This window comes from Oncorhynchus mykiss, chromosome 13, assembly GCF_057628025.1.
Source record: "Oncorhynchus mykiss isolate SJ-2025 chromosome 13, ASM5762802v1, whole genome shotgun sequence".
NCBI lineage: Eukaryota > Metazoa > Chordata > Actinopteri > Salmoniformes > Salmonidae > Oncorhynchus > Oncorhynchus mykiss.
This window is the reverse complement of record NC_143034.1, coordinates 14,676,990-14,696,314: the sequence shown is the minus strand read 5'-3', so window position 1 is coordinate 14,696,314 and position 19,325 is coordinate 14,676,990. Positions and strand designations below refer to the sequence as shown.

Here is a 19,325-nt window from a genome sequence, read left to right as displayed (position 1 = left end):
TTCTGTCAATTGTGCTGTTCGTATGAAGCCAGATGTTAAGATGACAAACTGTTATAAATTTACCATTTGTGAGATTGCCTTGTCATTTTAATAAGCAAAGGCTACAAACTAAAATCTGGGGTTATGATTGTAATTCAACTTCGCCATGGTTTGCCTAGATGCAGGTATTTGCTTAGATGTAGCCTACATCTAATTTCTGATAGTCTACAGTAGACGAGGCAAAATGTAAACTGAACAATTCAGAGTATTGCTTAGTTCAAATTAATACTCATTTATTCTACATGAATAGTTTGGCGATTTGAGGTAAGAAGTGCTTGTGTTTCCCAATAACCTGCTGGGATAGGCTACTGAGGATCAGTCTTAATTTCAATCATTGGATAAAATATTCATATGTATATCAACTGAATGTTTGTCAACAGCCACTGTTTATTTTTTAAGAGAAATGCCATGGCGACCGCAGTGCAACTTAGAAGTAGCCCAAAAACCCGCAACCCGTGACCAATACATTTTCACCCGTGACATCATTTTCAAAGTTACCCAAATGTCAAAACTGCGAACATGGCAACCCTGAACAGACAGATCAAAGGAAGTTGTGACTGCTTCTGCTGCTCTTCTTGGTCAAGACATCTACATTACCATTACTGCCACCTAGCGGAGTGGAGGAATTAGACATTTAGTTCCATTTAATAGATGTACAATACCAATTAGATAGATTCTTATGGGTTTCCCCTGTTCATCTGTGCGTGTACGATCTACAATCATTACCTCTACATAAACCTTAGAGAGACAGTATAAACTGAGTGTACGAAACATCAAGAACACCTTCCTAATATTGAGTTGAACCCCCACCACCCACCACGTTTCCCCTCAGAACAGCCTCAATTCATTGGGGCACGGACTCCAGAGACGCTGGTCCATGTTGACTCCAATGCTTCCTACTGTTGTGTCAAGTTGGCTGGATGTCCTTTGGGTGGTGGAACATTCTTGATACACACGGGAAACTGTTGAGCGTGGAAAAACCCAGCAGTGTTGCAGTTCTTGACACAAACAGATGCGCCTGGCACCTACTACCATACCCTGTTCAAAAGCACTTAAATATGTTGTCTTGTCCGTTCACCCTCTGAATGACACACATACACAACCCATGTCTCAAAGCTTAAACATCCTTCTTTACCCTGACTCCTCCCCTTAATCTTTAACCTGACTCCTCCCCTTCATTTTTAACCTGTCTCCTCCCCTTCATCTTTAACCTGACTCCTCCCCTTCATCTTTAACCTGACTCCTCCCCTTCATCTACACTGATTGAACTGTTTAACGAGTGATCATAGCTTTCACCTGGTTAGTCTGTCATGGAAAGAGGTGTTCTTAATGTTTTGTACACTGTAGATATTTTCATTCATTTGTTAAATAATTAGTTTACATTAAAAAAATCTCAATTTATTTCATGATTTGTTACAAATGTGTTGGACAACAATGTATTATACAGAATGTTTTGAGAATTCTGTATCTCCTTAATGACATATGACCATCATTCACACTCACATAAAATGGGAGTAAATAAAAGTCAACAATGAGTCGAACCAAAACTTAGATCAAAGCTCTGTAATTCAATGTAGTCATAATGTATTGATTTTCACATCACCATCTTGTATTTTGCTCCATAAGTCATCAATGATCAATTTGAACACAGCTCCAACTGCCACTAACATCACCATGGTGACCACCAGACCCTTCTTTCTCCCTTACTGGGTGTGTTGACATTGAAGTGGTTTCCACCATTGCTCTCCTCCATCTCCTCTCTCTTCTCCAGCAGCTCTGTGACCTGAGTGTGGTCACCTTTCTCCTTGTTGTTGAAGACATGATATCTGCCCCTGCAGGTACTGATTAGTTGTAGCAGTTGACTGTTGTCCTTCAGTAGGTCCTCCGCTGGTCTCCCCTCTAGCTGGTCTCCCCTCTAGCTGGTCTCCCCTCTAGCTGGTCTCCCCTCTAGCTGGTCTCCCCTCTAGCTGGTCTCCCCTCTAGCTGGTCTCCCCTCTAGCTGGTCTCCCCTCCAGCTGGTCTCCCCTCCAGCTGGTCTCCCCTCTAGCTGGTCTCCCCTCTAGCTGGTCTCCCCCAGTGAACAGCACCACGGTGTACATTAAATACTTCTCTAAAGTTCTCCTGGATCCACCTCATGAGGGTATCCCTCTGCGAACCTCACCCCCTGATCACCAGCAGGAACGTGTGAGATCCTGGAGAGGCGGAAAGACCCGGGGTGTGGTCGACGTGGCGGGAGGCCCGGGGTGTGGTCAACGTGGCGGGAGGCCCGGGGTGTGGTCGAAGTGGCGGGAGGCCCGGGGTGTGGTCGACGTGGGCGGGAGGCCCGGGGTGTGGTCGACGTGGCGGAAGGCCCGGGGTGTGGTCGACGTGGCGGGAGGCCCGGGGTGTGGTCGACGTGGCGGGAGGCCCGTCCGGTTGACCCTCTAGCGGTAGTAGCAGCTGGCCTGGTCCAACTCTCACAATCTGTGGTCACGGCAACCATAGAGAAGTCCACTCAGAAGGTCTCTGCCAATGACGGTGTTTCCTGCTGAACTCTGACCCTGCCCAGTGTTACCAATCAGAAGCAGCCTCAACGCTGCCACTATGGAGACACATACACACAATACAGTCAAACAAGTCAGTTTATTGATCCGTTCAATTCATCAGTTAACCATTTGAGCAGGGCCGTTTCAATACAGCTTCTCTATGTACCAGTAGGGCCTGGTCCTGGGATAAAAACCCTATTTCAATGGAGATTCTCTATGTACCAGTAGGGCCTAGTCCTGGGATAAAAACCCTATTTCAATGGAGATTCTCTATGTACCAGTAGGGCCTAGTCCTGGGATAAAAACCCTATTTCAATGGAGATTCTCTATGTACCAGTAGGGCCTGGTCCTGGGATAAAAACCCTATTTCAATGGAGATTCTCTATGTACCAGTAGGGCCTGGTCCTGGGATAAAAACCCTATTTCAATGGAGATTCTCTATGTACCAGTAGGGCCTGGTCCTGGGATAAAAACCCTATTTCAATGGAGATTCTCTATGTACCAGTAGGGCCTGGTCCTGGGATAAAAACCCTATTTCAATGGAGATTCTCTATGTACCAGTAGGGCCTGGTCCTGGGATAAAAACCCTATTTCAATGGAGATTCTCTATGTACCAGTAGGGCCTGGTCCTGGGATAAAAACCCTATTTCAATGGAGATTCTCTATGTACCAGTAGGGCCTGGTCCTGGGATAAAAACCCTATTTCAATGGAGATTCTCTATGTACCAGTAGGGCCTGGTCCTGGGATAAAAACCCTATTTCAATGGAGATTCTCTTGCTTTATAGGGAATAGGGTGGCATTTGGGATGTACCCCGGAGGTTCCTCTCACCTGGGTTTCTTCTTACACCTGTGCCTCTTCAGGGAGCCAGTTTGACTGTAGCTCTTACCGCACTGCGTGCATTTGTACGGCTTCTCCCCTGTGTGGACAACCATGTGCACTTTACGGGAAGTAGAATTGACAAAGCACTTGTCTCACTCGGAGCATTTGTATGGTTTCTCCCCTGTGTGTCTCCTCATGTGCTGCGTTAGATTCCCACTCTGACTGTAGCTCTTACCACACTCCATGCATTTGTATGGCTTCTCTCCGGTGTGGGCAACCATGTGTGCATTACGGGCCCCCGAAGTGACAAAGCACTTGTCACAATCGGAGCATTTGTAAGGTTTCTCCCCTGTGTGTTTCCTTCTGACGTGGTCTTTTAGCTTGCACCGCTGTTTGAACTGGTTCCCACAGTCCTGGCAAGAGAACGGCGTCTCCCCGGTGTGTTTCAGCCAGTGGACCATAAGGGCCGGGGCCGGGCAAAGGTCGGGCAAAGGTCATGGGACACTCTGGACAGGACAGCGGGCGCTCGCCGGTGTGGCTCAGCCGGTGATACTTCAGACTCATGTAACTCTGGCCACACGTACAGTTTACACCCACTGTGGGCCGTCATGTGGCGCTTCAGGTGGGCAGAGATCTTGAAGCCTTGGCCGCACTGGAGGCAGACGTAGGGCCGCGCATCACTGTGGAACCGCATGTGGCGGGTCAGGTTGGATTTGAACGTGAAGGTCCTGCCGCACTGGGGGCAGGCGAAAGGACGTTCTGCATCGTGAATTGGTCGTCCAAGGTGGCTTTCCAGGAGAACGTCTTGCGGCACACCTAGCAGGAGTACGGCCGGTACTGGGTGTGGATCCGGGAGTGGAACTCCAGCGTGGTTTTGGAGAAGAACTTCCGTCCACAATCTGGGCACGGAAACCGGCAGACCTTCTGGTTGCGAGGCCGCCATTCTGGGTCGGACCGGAATGCAGTCAGATTGAACGGCTGGCTGTTAGCCGACCGCAGGCGTCTCCTTCCATCTTGGAAGTACAGGGGGGCATCCTCTGCCTTGATACCCAGGTGATGTGCATCTGTCTTGGGGTCGCTCTCTGTAGGAGGTCCCTTGGTGTTACCCATCTCTGGGTCGTAGCTCTCTGGCTTCACAGAGTTCAACCAGTGTTCAATTTTTGTCCGGATAGGCAGCTCATCCATCTCGTTTCACCTGGTTTAAATTAGAATACCTTTATTTTTCTCTGAGTAAACTTACAACCAGTCAAGATATCTAGTAAACATATACTGTAACATTCACACAGACAGATACAAATGCGATACAAGATCTCAATTAAATGTTAATTTAAAAGCCACAACTTTAAACCTACCTCTTGTTTTACCTCGTCAGGCCTCAAGATGGCGCTGGAGAGTTGTAGACTTATCTTGGGTTTGTTTTTGCTTCCCTTGGGGTGACCCCACCACTTAGGGGCCGATGATACCTGGCTAGAAACACTTTCACTGTCAGCAGAGTTGTTTCCTTTTCCTGTGGATTGTTTCCTTCCTCTGGTGGTGGTGGTGGTGGTGTTTTCTTCTTCGTTGGTTTTCTGACTGGTTTGTTATTGTTCTTCTGAGCAGCGAGAGACAGTTGATCCTTCGTTAGTCTGTGGAGTCTCACGATAGGTAAAGAAACGACAGCAGACATTTTGAGTTGATGTAAGGTGAGTTTCATTCTAGGGTCCCATCATTCTAGGGTCTTGTAGCTCTAGGATGGAACCATGTGGGGAATGTCTTGTCCTCTCCTTTAAAGACAGAGCTGGTCATCATTCTAGGGACCTGTAGCTCTAGGATTGAACCCTGTGGGGAATGTCTTGTCCTCTCCTTTAAAAACTGAGCTGGTCATCATTCTAGGGACCTGTAGCTCTAAGGTGGAACCCTGTGGGGGGATGTCTTGTCCTCTCCTTTAAAGACAGAGCTGGTCATCATCTGTAAGAAACAATGGAGAGAAAGTCAATAAGAATTGAGAAAATTAAGCCTACAAGGTAAGAAAATAAGCATATCAACCCGATTTTTATTTTATTTTTTAGAATTGACCAGAATAAGAATAATGGAAACGAATAGTATCATCTCTCCAAAGTAGATATATTAATATAGTAAAGATGCCCTATGCAGAAATCCCTCCGCCATTTCCTGGTTGATAAAATTAGAATAGTTCACCTACTTTCAGTTTGACAAAACCAGCATGTGTAGTGTAGAGAATCATTGTACCATCTAAACCGCTGTGTAGTATCTTTTCCATAACCAATATAGTATTTTCAGCTGTTTGAAGCTGGTGTACAAAACTGAAGGCAACAGATGCATAAAACAAATCTTAAGGACGGGAGCATAGAAAGAGTACACACAGAACAGATCTACCGCTTCTGAGACTTGCTTTCAATGAGTGACAGATCTATAACTTACATTTCTATGTGAAATTGGTCCGGATCCCCAAAAGTTACATATTGCATCTGTAAATAAACTATTATTGGTATCTAATACAGTTTTTTTTTTTTTTTATTACTTTTAACATCCCTAAACTAAAAATCCACAAGATAACTAGGTTAAATAGGACTTCATGGTTAAATACAACACTAATTACATGTTGATGTAAAAGTCTCTTTTTTAAAGAATAAAAGTCCACCAAATGCATTCTGTTGGTGCAAAACGAATCCGTATCTAGTTACTTTTGGATAAATACCGCATTGATTATATAGTGATAATCAACTCCCCCGTTGGATATTTGCAGCTAAGTGTATTTGATAGCCTGCATTGTGGAAAGCGAAAGCTACTGTAGTTATTCAGTAGCTAGCAAAATAAATAAATATTCAGTAGCTAGCTCGTCGACGGAGGCAGCAATCTGCAGTGGTCATGGCTGGTACGAGTCGGTTTACTGAGAAGCCTGTACATTTCATTTCAGATAAATAATTGCAATCCCCGTTTGCAAGAAACACTGTTGTATTCCAAGATAAATAATACCACATGTATCCACAGCGCATGGGAAGTAGTGACTACTGTTGCTGATTTTGTTCCAAGACCTCCACATTCTCAGTGCTGCCACCTAGCGGAGCGGATGAAGACATTTCGTCCCATTTCCATACTACATAATGCTCTATTAGAGATATTCTTATAGACCCAATTCTTAAGGATTTTCTCTTTTCATCTGTGGATATACTGTCTGCAAATGAATTATCTGCACCTAAAACCATAACCACATAGTAATACACGTAGCTACTGTTTGAAGAGACAACTTAATGTAGCTAGTTGTGCTAGATCTTTTATGTCCGAATTTGTTTTGCCTCCTGTAAGGCAGAAAATGTATGTTGTAAAATATTGTCTTTCTTTGCTCTTCACCTTCACCTCTCTCTGCCTCTTCTCTCCTCCGTTGCTCTTCAGCTCTGATCTCTCAGCCTCTTCTCTCCTCTGTTGCTCTTCAGCTATGATCTCTCAGCCTCTTCTCTCCTCCGTTGCTCTTCAGCTCTGATCTCTCAGCCTCTTCTCTCCTCTGATCTCTCAGCCTCTTCTCTCCTCTGATCTCTCTGCCTCTTCTCTCCTCTGTTGCTCTTCAGCTCTGATCTTTCTGCCTCTTCTCTCCTCCGTTGCTCTTCAGCTCTGATCTTTCTGCCTATTCTCTCCTCCGTTGCTCTTCAGCTCTGATCTCTCAGCCTCTTCTCTCCTGTTGCTCTTCAGCTCTGATCTCTCAGCCTCTTCTCTCCTCCGTTGCTCTTCAGCTCTGATCTTTCTGTCTCTTCTCTCCTCCGTTGCTCTTCAGCTCTGATCTCTCAGCCTCTTCTCTCCTCTGTTGCTCTTCAGCTCTGATCTTTCTGCCTCTTCTTACCTCCGTTGCTCTTCAGCTCTGATCTTTCTACCTCTTCTCTCCTCCGTTGTTCTTCAGCTCTGATCTCTCAGCCTCTTCTCTCCTCCGTTGCTCTTCAGCTCTGATCTCTCAGCCTCTTCTCTCCTCCGTTGCTCTTCAGCTCTGATCTTTCTGCCTCTTCTCTCCTCCGTTGCTCTTCAGCTCTGATCTTTCTGCCTCTTCTCTCCTCCGTTGCTCTTCAGCTCTGATCTTTCTGCCTCTTCTCTCCTCCGTTGCTCTTCAGCTCTGATCTTTCTGCCTCTTCTCTCCTCCGTTGCTCTTCAGCTCTGATCTTTCTGCCTCTTCTCTCCTCCGTTGCTCTTCAGCTCTGATCTCTCTGCCTCTTCTCTCCTCCGTTGCTCTTCAGCTCTGATCTTTCTGCCTCTTCTCTCCTCCATGGCTCTTCAGCTCTGATCTTTCTGCCTCTTCCATGTAGTAGTATCCCCAGTTCTGGTATGATAATGTATAAATATTGTCATGCAGTCATTTAACTTCTCCAATGTTGCCTTTGACTTCAATGTTGAAGACATTGGATCCACCACCAGTTAGCATTGAGCACCTGAAGGTCTGGACTGCTCTTCAGAAAGGCCATTATAGGTTTACCCTTCAACAGGTCTTTAACAGCACTCGTGAACTTTGTGATCCAAAACTCTCCTGGATTGACTTCACAGTGTTCCTTCTCCTCGTCAGTGAACCCCCCCCCAGCAGTAGAACACGAGGACGAGAGAGATCCAGGCATTTCACTGATTACTCCTGGGGTTTCCATGACAATGATGTTGGTCCTGTCCAGAACTCTATATTCTGACTAACACTGTGGTCACAGACACAGAGGAAGCCTCTACTGTGAAGACAATTCTCCCCAGTTTGGTGTTTCCTGTTGCACTCTTTCTTCCTACAGTCATACCCAGCAGAACTATTCTAAGCTCACATCTTACTGTCCCACTGGGGGAAAAAAATGGTTGAATCAACGTCATTTAAACCAAAAATATTCAATGTGATGAAGTTGAATCAACGTGGAAAACTAACTGGATTCGCCAATAGTCATCAACTTAAAGGGGTATTGTGTTTTTTTCCACCCAACTTTCAACCTAAATTCAATGACAGGGTGAAATATTTGGTTGATTTCACATGAGTTTAAATCATAATTTATCTGCATGAACAACAGAGTGAAATGCATGAATCAAATGTAAAACACAGTAAAAATGAGTGTCAGTAAGACTCTGAGCTACTGATACTCTAGACGACAAGGCCAGGGGCTTTCTGCCCAGAGAAAATCACAGACAATCTAAATGAGTGTCAGTAAGACTCTGAGCTACTGATACTCTTGACGACAAGGCCAGGGGCTTTCTGCCCAGAGAAAATCACAGACAATCTAAACGAGTCCTATAAGTGATGATATTAATGAACCTGAAACCAGGAAAAGTCGAGACACCAAAAACTCAATGAAAAGCTCATTCTGAGGGGCTTCTTACCTGAGTCGGTCTGTTCTCCTCTAATTACCTCAGCCATACTGTGGTAGTCTCCTTTAATTACCTCAGCCATACTGTGGTGGTCTCCTCTAATTGCCTCAGCCATACTGTGGTAGTCTCCTTTAATTACCTCAGCCATACTGTGGTAGTCTTCTTTAATTACCTCTGCCATACTGTGGTAGTCTCCTCTAATTACCTCAGCCATACTGTGGTAGTCTCCTCTAATTACCTCAGCCATACTGTGGTAGTCTCCTCTAATTACCTCAGCCATACTGTGGTAGTCTCCTCTAATTACCTCAGCCATACTGTGGTAGTCTCCTCTAATTACCTCAGCCATACTGTGGTAGTCTCCTCTAATTACCTCAGCCATACTGTGGTAGTCTCCTCTAATTACCTCAGCCATACTGTGGTAGTCTCCTCTAATTACCTCAGCCATACTGTGGTAGTCTCCTCTAATTACCTCAGCCATACTGTGGTAGTCTCCTCTAATTACCTCAGCCATACTGTGGTAGTCTCCTCTAATTACCTCAGCCATACTGTGGTAGTCTTCTTTATTGTGACAGAGGTGAAATCAAAACATCAGAAATACAATCTAACACTACTATATATATTGATTCAAAGCATTTATTTTATTTTTAAGTCAGAATATTTGACTAAATTCTGGTATCAACTATGACTCCTCCTGACAGCCCAGGAGTTACAGCATTACTGCCTTTTGTTCATCATCAAAACGTTTTTATTTTCCCGGTAATTCCTTCCCTCCTGACATAAGCAAATATTTAATAACATTTACCTCGACAGTATGGTACGCAGGTGCCTCTATTTGTCCTATTTCACACTTGTACAAGTGTGTAGTTGTGTGAATTTGTAAATGTTTGTATATCTCTCCGAGACAGTCTGAAGGGCTGAGGTCGAAGCCAAGGTCAGCCATTATCAACGGGGTAACAGGAAGTGCCATGGAATGACCTCATCAGTGAAACAGGTGTGGTTTACTTTGATACGTCGTCTACTGAGAGAGTTAATAAAAAAAACAAAAGTCGACTTCAAGAAAAACATGTCACCAAATGACTGAACAGATGTTATGGGACATCTTGTCCCAATGTAACTTATAGCAAGCAATATTACAGCAATTTGAAATGGATTCCTGTTATATTTCATATTGTTTTTAAGTCTTTAATATACCTCCTTAATCAGTATAAGTAAAAAATATATATATTCATTCGTAGTCCATTTTAGTTTGCTCAGAACACAGCAGATTCATACATCTACTTTTAGTCAACTCTCAAGTTCAAAGTTCATGCAGTGCTGGCGTGTTCCGTAGTGCCCTTCAACTGCCCCGTCAGGCTACAAGGTCAAAGGTCAAAGCAAAATGTCACATAGATCCTCCCTACTGCCAACCCTGTTAATCACACTAACCTGCTGGATACGTAAGACATGGCTCTGGTTTAGTAGCCAAAAGGGATCTCACCTTTTAAGCAGTGTGATTCTTCAGTTACATTGTAATCTCCTCCATCATTCCTTAAAGAGCGTCCCTGAACCTGTCAGTGTTGTTTAAACCAGCCCTGAACCTGTCAGTGTTGTTTAAACCAGCCCTGAACCTGTCAGTGTTGTTTAAACCAGCCCTGAACCTGTCAGTGTTGTTTAAACCAGCCCTGAACCTGTCAGTGTTGTTTAAACCAGCCCTGAACCTGTCAGTGTTGTTTAAACCAGCCCTGAACCTGTCAGTGTTGTTTAAACCAGCCCTGAACCTGTCAGTGTTGTTTAAACCAACCCTGAACCTGTCAGTGTTGTTTAAACCAGCCCTGAACCTGTCAGTGTTGTTTAAACCAGCCCTGAACCTGTCAGTGTTGTTTAAACCAGCCCTGAACCTGTCAGTGTTGTTTAAACCAGGCCTGAACCTGTCAGTGTTGTTTAAACCAGCCCTGAACCTGTCAGTGTTGTTTAAACCAGCCCTGAACCTGTCAGTGTTGTTTAAACAAGCCCTGAACCTGTCAGTGTTGTTTAAACCAGCCCTGAACCTGTCAGTGTTGTTTAAACCAGCCCTGAACCTGTCAGTGTTGTTTAAACCAGCCCTGAACCTGTCAGTGTTGTTTAAACCAGCCCTGAACCTGTCAGTGTTGTTTAAACCAGCCCTGAACCTGTCAGTGTTGTTTAAACCAGCCCTGAACCTGTCAGTGTTGTTTAAACCAGCCCTGAACCTGTCAGTGTTGTTTAAACCAGCCATTTTACAGTCTCCTCTTTCTGACTAGCCCTTATCACTCACCAACACGTTTATTGATCCGTTCTATTAAATCAGTTGGGCATAAATGACATAAGCATGGCACCACAGGAGGTTGGTGGCACCTTAATTGGGGAGGACGGGCTTGTGGTAATGGCTGGAGCGGAACAGGTGGAACGGCATCAAACACACGGTTTCCATGTGTTAGAATCCATTCCATTTACTCCGTTCCACCCATCATCATGGTACAACCTGTTCTATACATCCTGATAATCATCACACACGGTTTCCATGGTTTCCATGTGTTAGAATCCATTCCATTTACTCCGTTCCACCCATCATCATGGTACAACCTGTTCTATACATCCTGATAATCATCAAATCAAATGTATTTATAAAGCCCTTCTTACATCAGCAAACAACAAGCAATGCAGGTGTAGAGGTGTAAGAATCGTCTCCAACAAAAGGATTTCAGTCTCAACCATGCCATTAATAGTATATGCATGTTTTTTTTATACAAAGCATTTCGCTACACTCGCATTGACATCTGCTAACCATGTGTATGTGACCATTAACATCTGCTAACCATGTATGTGACCAATAACATCTGCTAACCATGTGTATGTGACCAATAACATCTGCTAACCATGTGTATGTGACCATTAACATCTGCTAACCATGTGTATGTGACCATTAACATCTGCTAACCATGTGTATGTGACCATTAACATCTGCTAACCATGTGTATGTGACCAATAACATCTGCTAACCATGTGTATGTGACCAATAACATCTGCTAACCATGTGTATGTGACCATTAACATCTGCTAACCATGTGTATGTGACCATTAACATCTGCTAACCATGTGTATGTGACCATTAACATCTGCTAACCATGTATGTGACCAATAACATCTGCTAACCATGTGTATGTGACCAATAACATCTGCTAACCATGTGTATGTGACCATTAACATCTGCTAACCATGTGTATGTGACCATTAACATCTGCTAACCATGTGTATGTGACCATTAACATCTGCTAACCATGTGTTTGTGACCATTAACATCTGCTAACCATGTGTATGTGACCAATAACATCTGCTAACCATGTGTATGTGACCATTAACATCTGCTAACCATGTGTATGTGACCATTAACATCTGCTAACCATGTGTATGTGACCATTAACATCTGCTAACCATGTGTATGTGACCATTAACATCTGCTAACCATGTGTATGTGACCATTAACATCTGCTAACCATGTGTATGTGACCATTAACATCTGCTAACCATGTATGTGACCAATAACATCTGCTAACCATGTGTATGTTACCAATAACATCTGCTAACCATGTGTATGTGACCAATAACATCTGCTAACCATGTGTATGTGACCATTAACATCTGCTAACCATGTGTATGCGACCATTAACATCTGCTAACCATGTGTATGCGACCATTAACATCTGCTAACCATGTGTATGCGACCATTAACATCTGCTAACCATGTGTATGTGACCATTAACATCTGCTAACCATGTGTATGCGACCATTAACATCTGCTAACCATGTGTATGCGACCAATAACATCTGCTAACCATGTGTATGTGACCAATAATATCTGCTAACCATGTGTATGTGACCATTAACATCTGCTAACCATGTGTATGTGACCAATAACATCTGCTAACCATGTGTATGTGACCATTAACATCTGCTAAACATGTGTATGTGACAAATAAAATGTGATTTGAAGTTTCAATACAAAGACTGTTTAACAACATGGAGGGCCGGTTTCCACAGATGAAGCCTAGCGCTAGGATAAAAACCTATTACACTGGAGATTCTCCTGCTTTTAGTTCCAGGACTTGGCTTAATCTGCGTCTGGGGAACCCGTCCCGCAACGTTCACATCACACATCAGGTAAGAGTGGGACTGCATCACAGGGAAAACTGGTCAGCCCATTGGGGGTTTAATAACTGATAGAACAGCCCATTGAGGGTTCAATAACCGAAAGAACAGTCAATGGAACAGCCCATTGGGGGTTTAATAACTGATAGAACAGTCAATGGAACAGCCCATTGAGGGTTCAATAACTGATAGAACAGCCCATTGAGGGTTCAATAACTGATAGAACAGTCAATGGAACAGCCCATTGAGGGTTCAATAACTGATAGAACAGTCAATGGAACAGCCCATTGAGGGTTCAATAACTGATAGAACAGTCAATGGAACAGCCCATTGAGGGTTTAATAACTGATAGAACAGTCAATGGAACAGCCCATTGGGGGTTCAATAACTGATAGAACAGTCAATGGAACAGCCCATTGAGGGTTTAATAACTGATAGAACAGTCAATGGAACAGCCCATTGGGGGTTCAATAACTGATAGAACAGTCAATGGAACAGCCCATTGGGGGTTCAATAACTGATAGAACAGTCAATGGAACAGCCCATTGGGGGTTCAATAACTGATAGAACAGTCAATGGAACAGCCCATTGAGGGTTTAATAACTGATAGAACAGTCAATGGAACAGCCCATTGGGGGTTTAATAACTGATAGAACAGTCAATGGAACAGCCCATTGGGGGTTTAATAACTGATAGAACAGTCAATGGAACAGCCCATTGGGGGTTTAATAACTGATAGAACAGTCAATGGAACAGCCCATTGGGGGTTCAATAACTGATAGAACAGTCAATGGAACAGCCCATTGGGGGTTCAATAACTGATAGAACAGTCAATGGAACAGCCCATTGGGGGTTCAATAACTGATAGAACAGTCAATGGAACAGCCCATTGGGGGTTCAATAACTGATAGAACAGTCAATGGAACAGCCCATTGGGGGTTCAATAACTGATAGAACAGTCAATGGAACAGCCCATTGGGGGTTCAATAACTGATAGAACAGTCCATGGAACACTCAAGTTCTCTCCAGTTCCTACACTCAGAACACTGGGTCTACGTCCCAAATGGCACCCTAGTCCCTATTTTAGTGCACTACTTTTGACCAGAGCCCTATGGTCCTTAGTGCACTAGTTAGAGAATAGGGTGCCATTTGGGGCGTAACCCCAAGGTTCCTCTCACCTGGTTTGCTGCTCACACCTGTGCCTCTTCAGGCCCCCACTCTGACTGTAGCTCCTACAGCACTCTGTGCATTTGTACGGCTTCTCTCCTGTGTGGACAACCATGTGCACTTTACGGGACGCCGAAGTGACGAAGCACTTGTCACACTCGGAGCATTCGTACGGTTTCTCCCCTGTGTGTTTCCTTCTGACGTGGTCTTTCAGTTGGCACCCCTGTTTGAACCTCTTCCCACAGTCCTGGCAAGAGAAGGGCGTCTCCCCGGTGTGCTGTCGCCGGTGGACCATTAGGGTGTGCGGCCGGGCAAAGGTCATGGGACATTCTGGGCAGGACAGCGGGCGCTCGCCGGTGTGGCTCAGCCGGTGATACTTCAGACTAATGTAACGGACAAAACTCTGGCCACACTCCGGGCACACGTACGGTTTATACCCGCTGTGGGAAATCATGTGGCTCTTGAGTTGGGCGGAGATTTTGAAGCCTTTGCCGCACTGGGGGCAGACGTAGGGTCGTGCGTCGCTGTGGAAACGCATGTGGCGGGTCAGGTTGGATTTGAACGTGAAGGTCCTGCCACATTGGAGGCAGGCGAAGGGGCGCTCCACCTCATGGATTGGTCGGTGCTCGACCAGACCGCCTTTCCGGGAGAAGGTTTTATGGCACACCTCACAGGAGTACGGCCGGTACTGGGTGTGGATCCGGGAGTGTAACCCCAGCGTGGTTTTGGAGAAGAACTTCTGTCCGCAGTCTGGACACGGGAACCGGCGGACCTTCTGGTTGCGAGGCCACCATTCCGACTCAGACCGCAACGCAGCCAGATTGAACAGCTGAACGGTAGCCGACCGCAGCCGCCTCCCTCCATCCTGGTGGTACAGGGGGGCGTCCTCCGTCTTGATACCCAGCTGATGTGCATCTGTCCTGGGGTCGCTCTCTGTAGGTCCCCTGGTGTTACCCATCTCTGGGTCGTAGCTCTCTGTCTTCACAGACTTCAACCAGTGTTCATCACTTCTTGTCCCGATAGGCAGCTCGTCCATCTCTTGTTTCACCTGGTTTAGAACAGAATAGCTTTATTTTCCCAGAGGAAACTTCAGTGGTGGTATGATACATAAAGATATCTAGTGAAAGATATACCTGCAACATTCACACAGACATAGACATATATATATATATATATATATTAAACATACACTACCAGTCAACATTTTTAGAACACCTACTTCAAGGGGTTTTCTTTATTTTTTTACAATTTTCTACATTGTAGAATAATAGTGAAGACATCAAAACTATGAAATAACACATATGGAATCATGTAGTAACCAAAAAAGTATTAAACAAATCAAAATATTTGAGATTTTTCAAATAGCCACTCTTTGCCTTGACAGCTTTGCACACTATTGCCATTCTCTCAACCAGCTTCACCTGGAATGCCTTTCCAACAGTCTAGAAGGAGTTCCCACATATGCTGGGCACTTGTTGGCTGCTTTTCCTTCACTATGCGGTCCGACTCATCCCAAACCATCTCAATTTGGTTGAGGTCGGGGGATTGTGGAGGCCAGGTCATCTGAGGCAGCACTCCATCACTCTCCTTCTTGGTAAAATAGCCCTTACACAGCCTGGAGGTGTGTTGGGTCATTGTCCTGTTGAAAAACAAATGATAGTCCCACTAAGCGCAAACCAGATGTAAAGGCGTATCACTGCAGAATGCTGTGGTAGCCACGTTGGTTTAGTAAGTGTGCCTTGAATTCTACATAAATCACAGACAGTGTCACCAGCGAAGCACCCCCACACCATAATACCTCCTCCTCCAGGCTTTACGGTGGGAAATACACATGTTCACCCACACCGCATCTCACAAAGACACAGCGGTTGGAACCAAAAATCTCCAATTTGGACTCCAGACCAAAGGACACATTTCCACCGATATCATGTCCATTGCTCGTGTTTCTTGGTCCAAGCAAGTCTCTTCTTCTTGTTGGTGTCCTTTAGTAGTGGTTTCTTTGCAGCAATTCGACCATGAAGACCTGATTCACACAGTCTCCTCTTAACAGTTGATGTTGAGATGTGACTGTTACTTGAACTTCGAAGCATTTATTTGGGCTGCAATTTGAGGCTGGTAACTCTTATGAACTTATCCTCTGCAGCAGATGTAACTCAGGTTTTTGCGACTGCACTTGAAGAAACATTCAAAGTTCTTGAAAATTTCCACATTGACTGACCTTCATGTCTTAAAGTAATGGACTGTTGTTTCCCTTTGCTTATTTGAGCTGTTCTTGCCATAATATGAACTTGGTCTTTTACCAAATAGGGCTATCTTCTGTATACCACCCTTTGGCTTAAAAGCATTGAGGAACGAAATTCCACAAATGTAACTTTTAACAAGGTACACCTGCTAATTGAAATGCACTCCAGGTGACTACCTCATGAAGCTGGTTGAGAGAATGCCAAGCGTGTGCAAAGCTGTCATCAAGGCAACGGGTGGCTACTTGAAGAATCTCAAATATATTTTGCTTTGTGGTTACTACATGATTCCATATGTTTATTTAATAGTTTTGATGTCTTCACTATTCTCCTACAATGTAGAAAATAGTAAAAATAAAGAAAAACCTTGAATGAGTAGGTGTTCTAAACAGTTTGACCGGTAGTGTAGATCTGTAACATTCACACAGACAGATATCAAGTAAACATATAGCTGTAACATTCACACAGACAGATATCTAGTAAACATATAGCTGCAACATTCACACAGACATATCTAGTAAACATATAGCTGCAACATTCACACAGACAGATATCTAATAAACATATAGCTGTAACATTCACACAGACATATCTAGTAAACATATAGCTGCAACATTCACACAGACAGATATCTAGTAAACATATAGCTGCAACATTCACACAGACAGATATCTAATAAACATATAGCTGCAACATTCACACAGACAGATATCTAGTAAACATATAGCTGCAACATTCACACAGACAGATATCTAGTAAACATATAGCTGCAACATTCACACAGACAGATATCTAGTAAACATATAGCTGCAACATTCACACAGTCAGATATCTAGTAAACATATAGCTGCAACATTCACACAGACAGATATCTAGTAAACATATAGCTGCAACATTCACACAGACAGATATCTAGTAAACATATAGCTGCAACATTCACACAGACAGATATCTAGTAAACATATAGCTGCAACATTCACACAGACAGATATCTAGTAAACATATAGCTGCAACATTCACACAGACAGATATCTAGTAAACATATAGCTGCAACATTCACACAGACAGATATCTAATAAACATATAGCTGTAACATTCACACAGACAGATATCTAGTAAACATATAGCTGCAACATTCACACAGACAGATATATAGTAAACATATAGCTGCAACATTCACACAGACAGATATATAGTAAACATATAGCTGCAACATTCACACAGACAGATATCTAGTAAACATATAGCTGTAACATTCACACAGACAGATACAAATGCTATACAAGATCTCAATTAAATGTTAATTTAAAAGCCACAACTTTAAACCTACCTCTTGTTTTACCTCGTCAGGCCTCAAGATGGCGCTGGAGAGTTGTAGACTTATCTTGGGTTTGTTTTTGCTTCCCTTGGGGCGACCCCACCACTTAGGGGCCGATGATACCTGGCTAGAAACACTTTCACTGTCAGCAGAGTTGTTTCCTTTTCCTGTGGATTGTTTCCTTCCTCTGGTGGTGGTGGTGGTGGTGGAGTTTTTCTTCTTCGTTGGTTTTCTGCCTGGTTTGTTATTGTTCTTCTGAGCAGCGAGAGACAGTTGATCCTTCGTTAGTCTGTGGAGTCTCACGATAGCAGCCATTTTGAGATGATTCAGGTTAACGCTATGCAGTGAATCTCCTCCCTCTATTTTGAGTTGATGTAAGAAGCGTTCCTCTGCTCAGAAGTTGCTGACGCCTGACCTGATCTCACAACACCTGGATATGTATTTTAAGTTTCAACTAACCACATCATGTTATAGCAATGGTTGATGAAATAACATAGGGGAACATTACCCCGTGTCTCAATCTGGGCAGAGAAACGTGTTCTGTTAAACTAATGTCTCAGGGTCTTGTAGCTCTAGGATGGAACCCTGTGGGGGATGTCTTGTCCTCTCCTTTAAAGACATAGCTGGTCATCATTCTAGGGTCTTGTAGCTCTAGGATGGAACCATGTGGGGGATGTCTTGTCTTCTCCTTTAAAGACAGAGCTGGTCATCATCTGTAAGAAATAATGGATTCAATGGAGAGAAAGTAAATAAGAATACTAGAATTGAGAAAATTAAGCCTACATCGTAAGATTTAAGAACATAAATTAGACTCAATCAAATTAACTAAGAATAAGGAATCCAATATTATTATCTCTCCAAAGTAGATATATTAAACAAACTATTATTGGTGAGAAAGACCACCTGACTGGTTTTTAAACCTTTCACATCATTAACCTAAAAATCTATGAAATCATTATAGGATAAATGGATCTTCATTGTGAAATTCAACACTACATTTTGCTGCAAGAGAGGTCTCTTTTAAAGATTAAAAAAAAGTCTACCAAATGTATTATGTTGGTGCAAAACGAAGCAGTACCTTAGTTACTTCCGGATGAATAATGCATTGATTACATATTGACAGATACTTAAAGCGAAGTTTATTTGATAGCTTGCATTGTGGAAAGCTATAGCTACTGTAGTTATTCAGTTGATTGGCTGATTTATGACGTTTGGTCAGCTTGCTCTGGTCTAATCGCGCAAAGACAACGAGTTGCTCCTAAATAGAGTTACACGCACTGGACCAGAGCTAGCTAAACATCAACTGGACCAGAGCTAGCTAAACATCAGCTAGCTAGTTACTACTGCAAGAGACATCAAATAGCCTACCTGCAGAGACGAAGGCAACAATCTGAGGCGGGCATGGGTGTTCAGAGTCGGTTTACTGAGAAGCCAGTACAGTTATATCAGGAAATAATTGCAATCCCAGTTTGCAATAAACACAGTTGCATTCAAAGATAAACAATAACGCACATGAATCCACAGCGCAAAGGAAGTAGTGACTGGTTCTGGTGATTTTGTTCGACGTCCACATTCTCAATGCTGCCACCTAGCGGATCGGAGGAATCAGACATATCGTCCCATTTCCAAGTATGCTCTATAAGAGATAAAGATAGACATACCCCTAATTCTTATGGGTTTCCCATATTCATCTGTACGTGGTGAAATAACTATCTGTTCGTAAATCCACATGGTAAAACACGTATCTACTGTTTGAAGA

At 43.7% G+C, this 19,325-nt stretch overlaps 2 protein-coding genes and 1 long non-coding RNA gene across 3 annotated transcripts; all 3 read right to left on the bottom strand.

Moving 5' to 3' along the window:
• Positions 1-3,342: 3,342 nt before the first annotated feature.
• LOC110485479 (uncharacterized) lies at positions 3,343-5,095 on the bottom strand. The gene is made up of 2 exons (XM_090195343.1): positions 4,738-5,095; positions 3,343-4,580 (listed from the first exon to the last, which is right to left on the bottom strand). Exon 2 carries the CDS (start codon positions 4,568-4,570, stop codon positions 4,202-4,204), a length of 369 nt encoding a protein of 122 aa, XP_090051469.1. The 5' UTR covers positions 4,571-4,580; positions 4,738-5,095; the 3' UTR covers positions 3,343-4,201.
• Positions 5,089-19,137, bottom strand: LOC110514183 (uncharacterized). The gene is made up of 4 exons (XM_036948087.2): positions 18,935-19,137; positions 17,579-18,279; positions 14,020-15,056; positions 5,089-5,332 (listed from the first exon to the last, which is right to left on the bottom strand). Exons 2-4 carry the CDS (start codon positions 17,879-17,881, stop codon positions 5,329-5,331), a joined length of 1,344 nt encoding a protein of 447 aa, XP_036803982.2. The 5' UTR covers positions 17,882-18,279; positions 18,935-19,137; the 3' UTR covers positions 5,089-5,328.
• LOC149978719 (uncharacterized) lies at positions 9,244-11,305 on the bottom strand. Its single transcript, XR_016485680.1, has 2 exons — positions 10,906-11,305; positions 9,244-10,245 (listed from the first exon to the last, which is right to left on the bottom strand). It is a non-coding gene; the product is annotated as an uncharacterized LOC149978719 (long non-coding RNA).
• Positions 19,138-19,325: the final 188 nt, after the last annotated feature.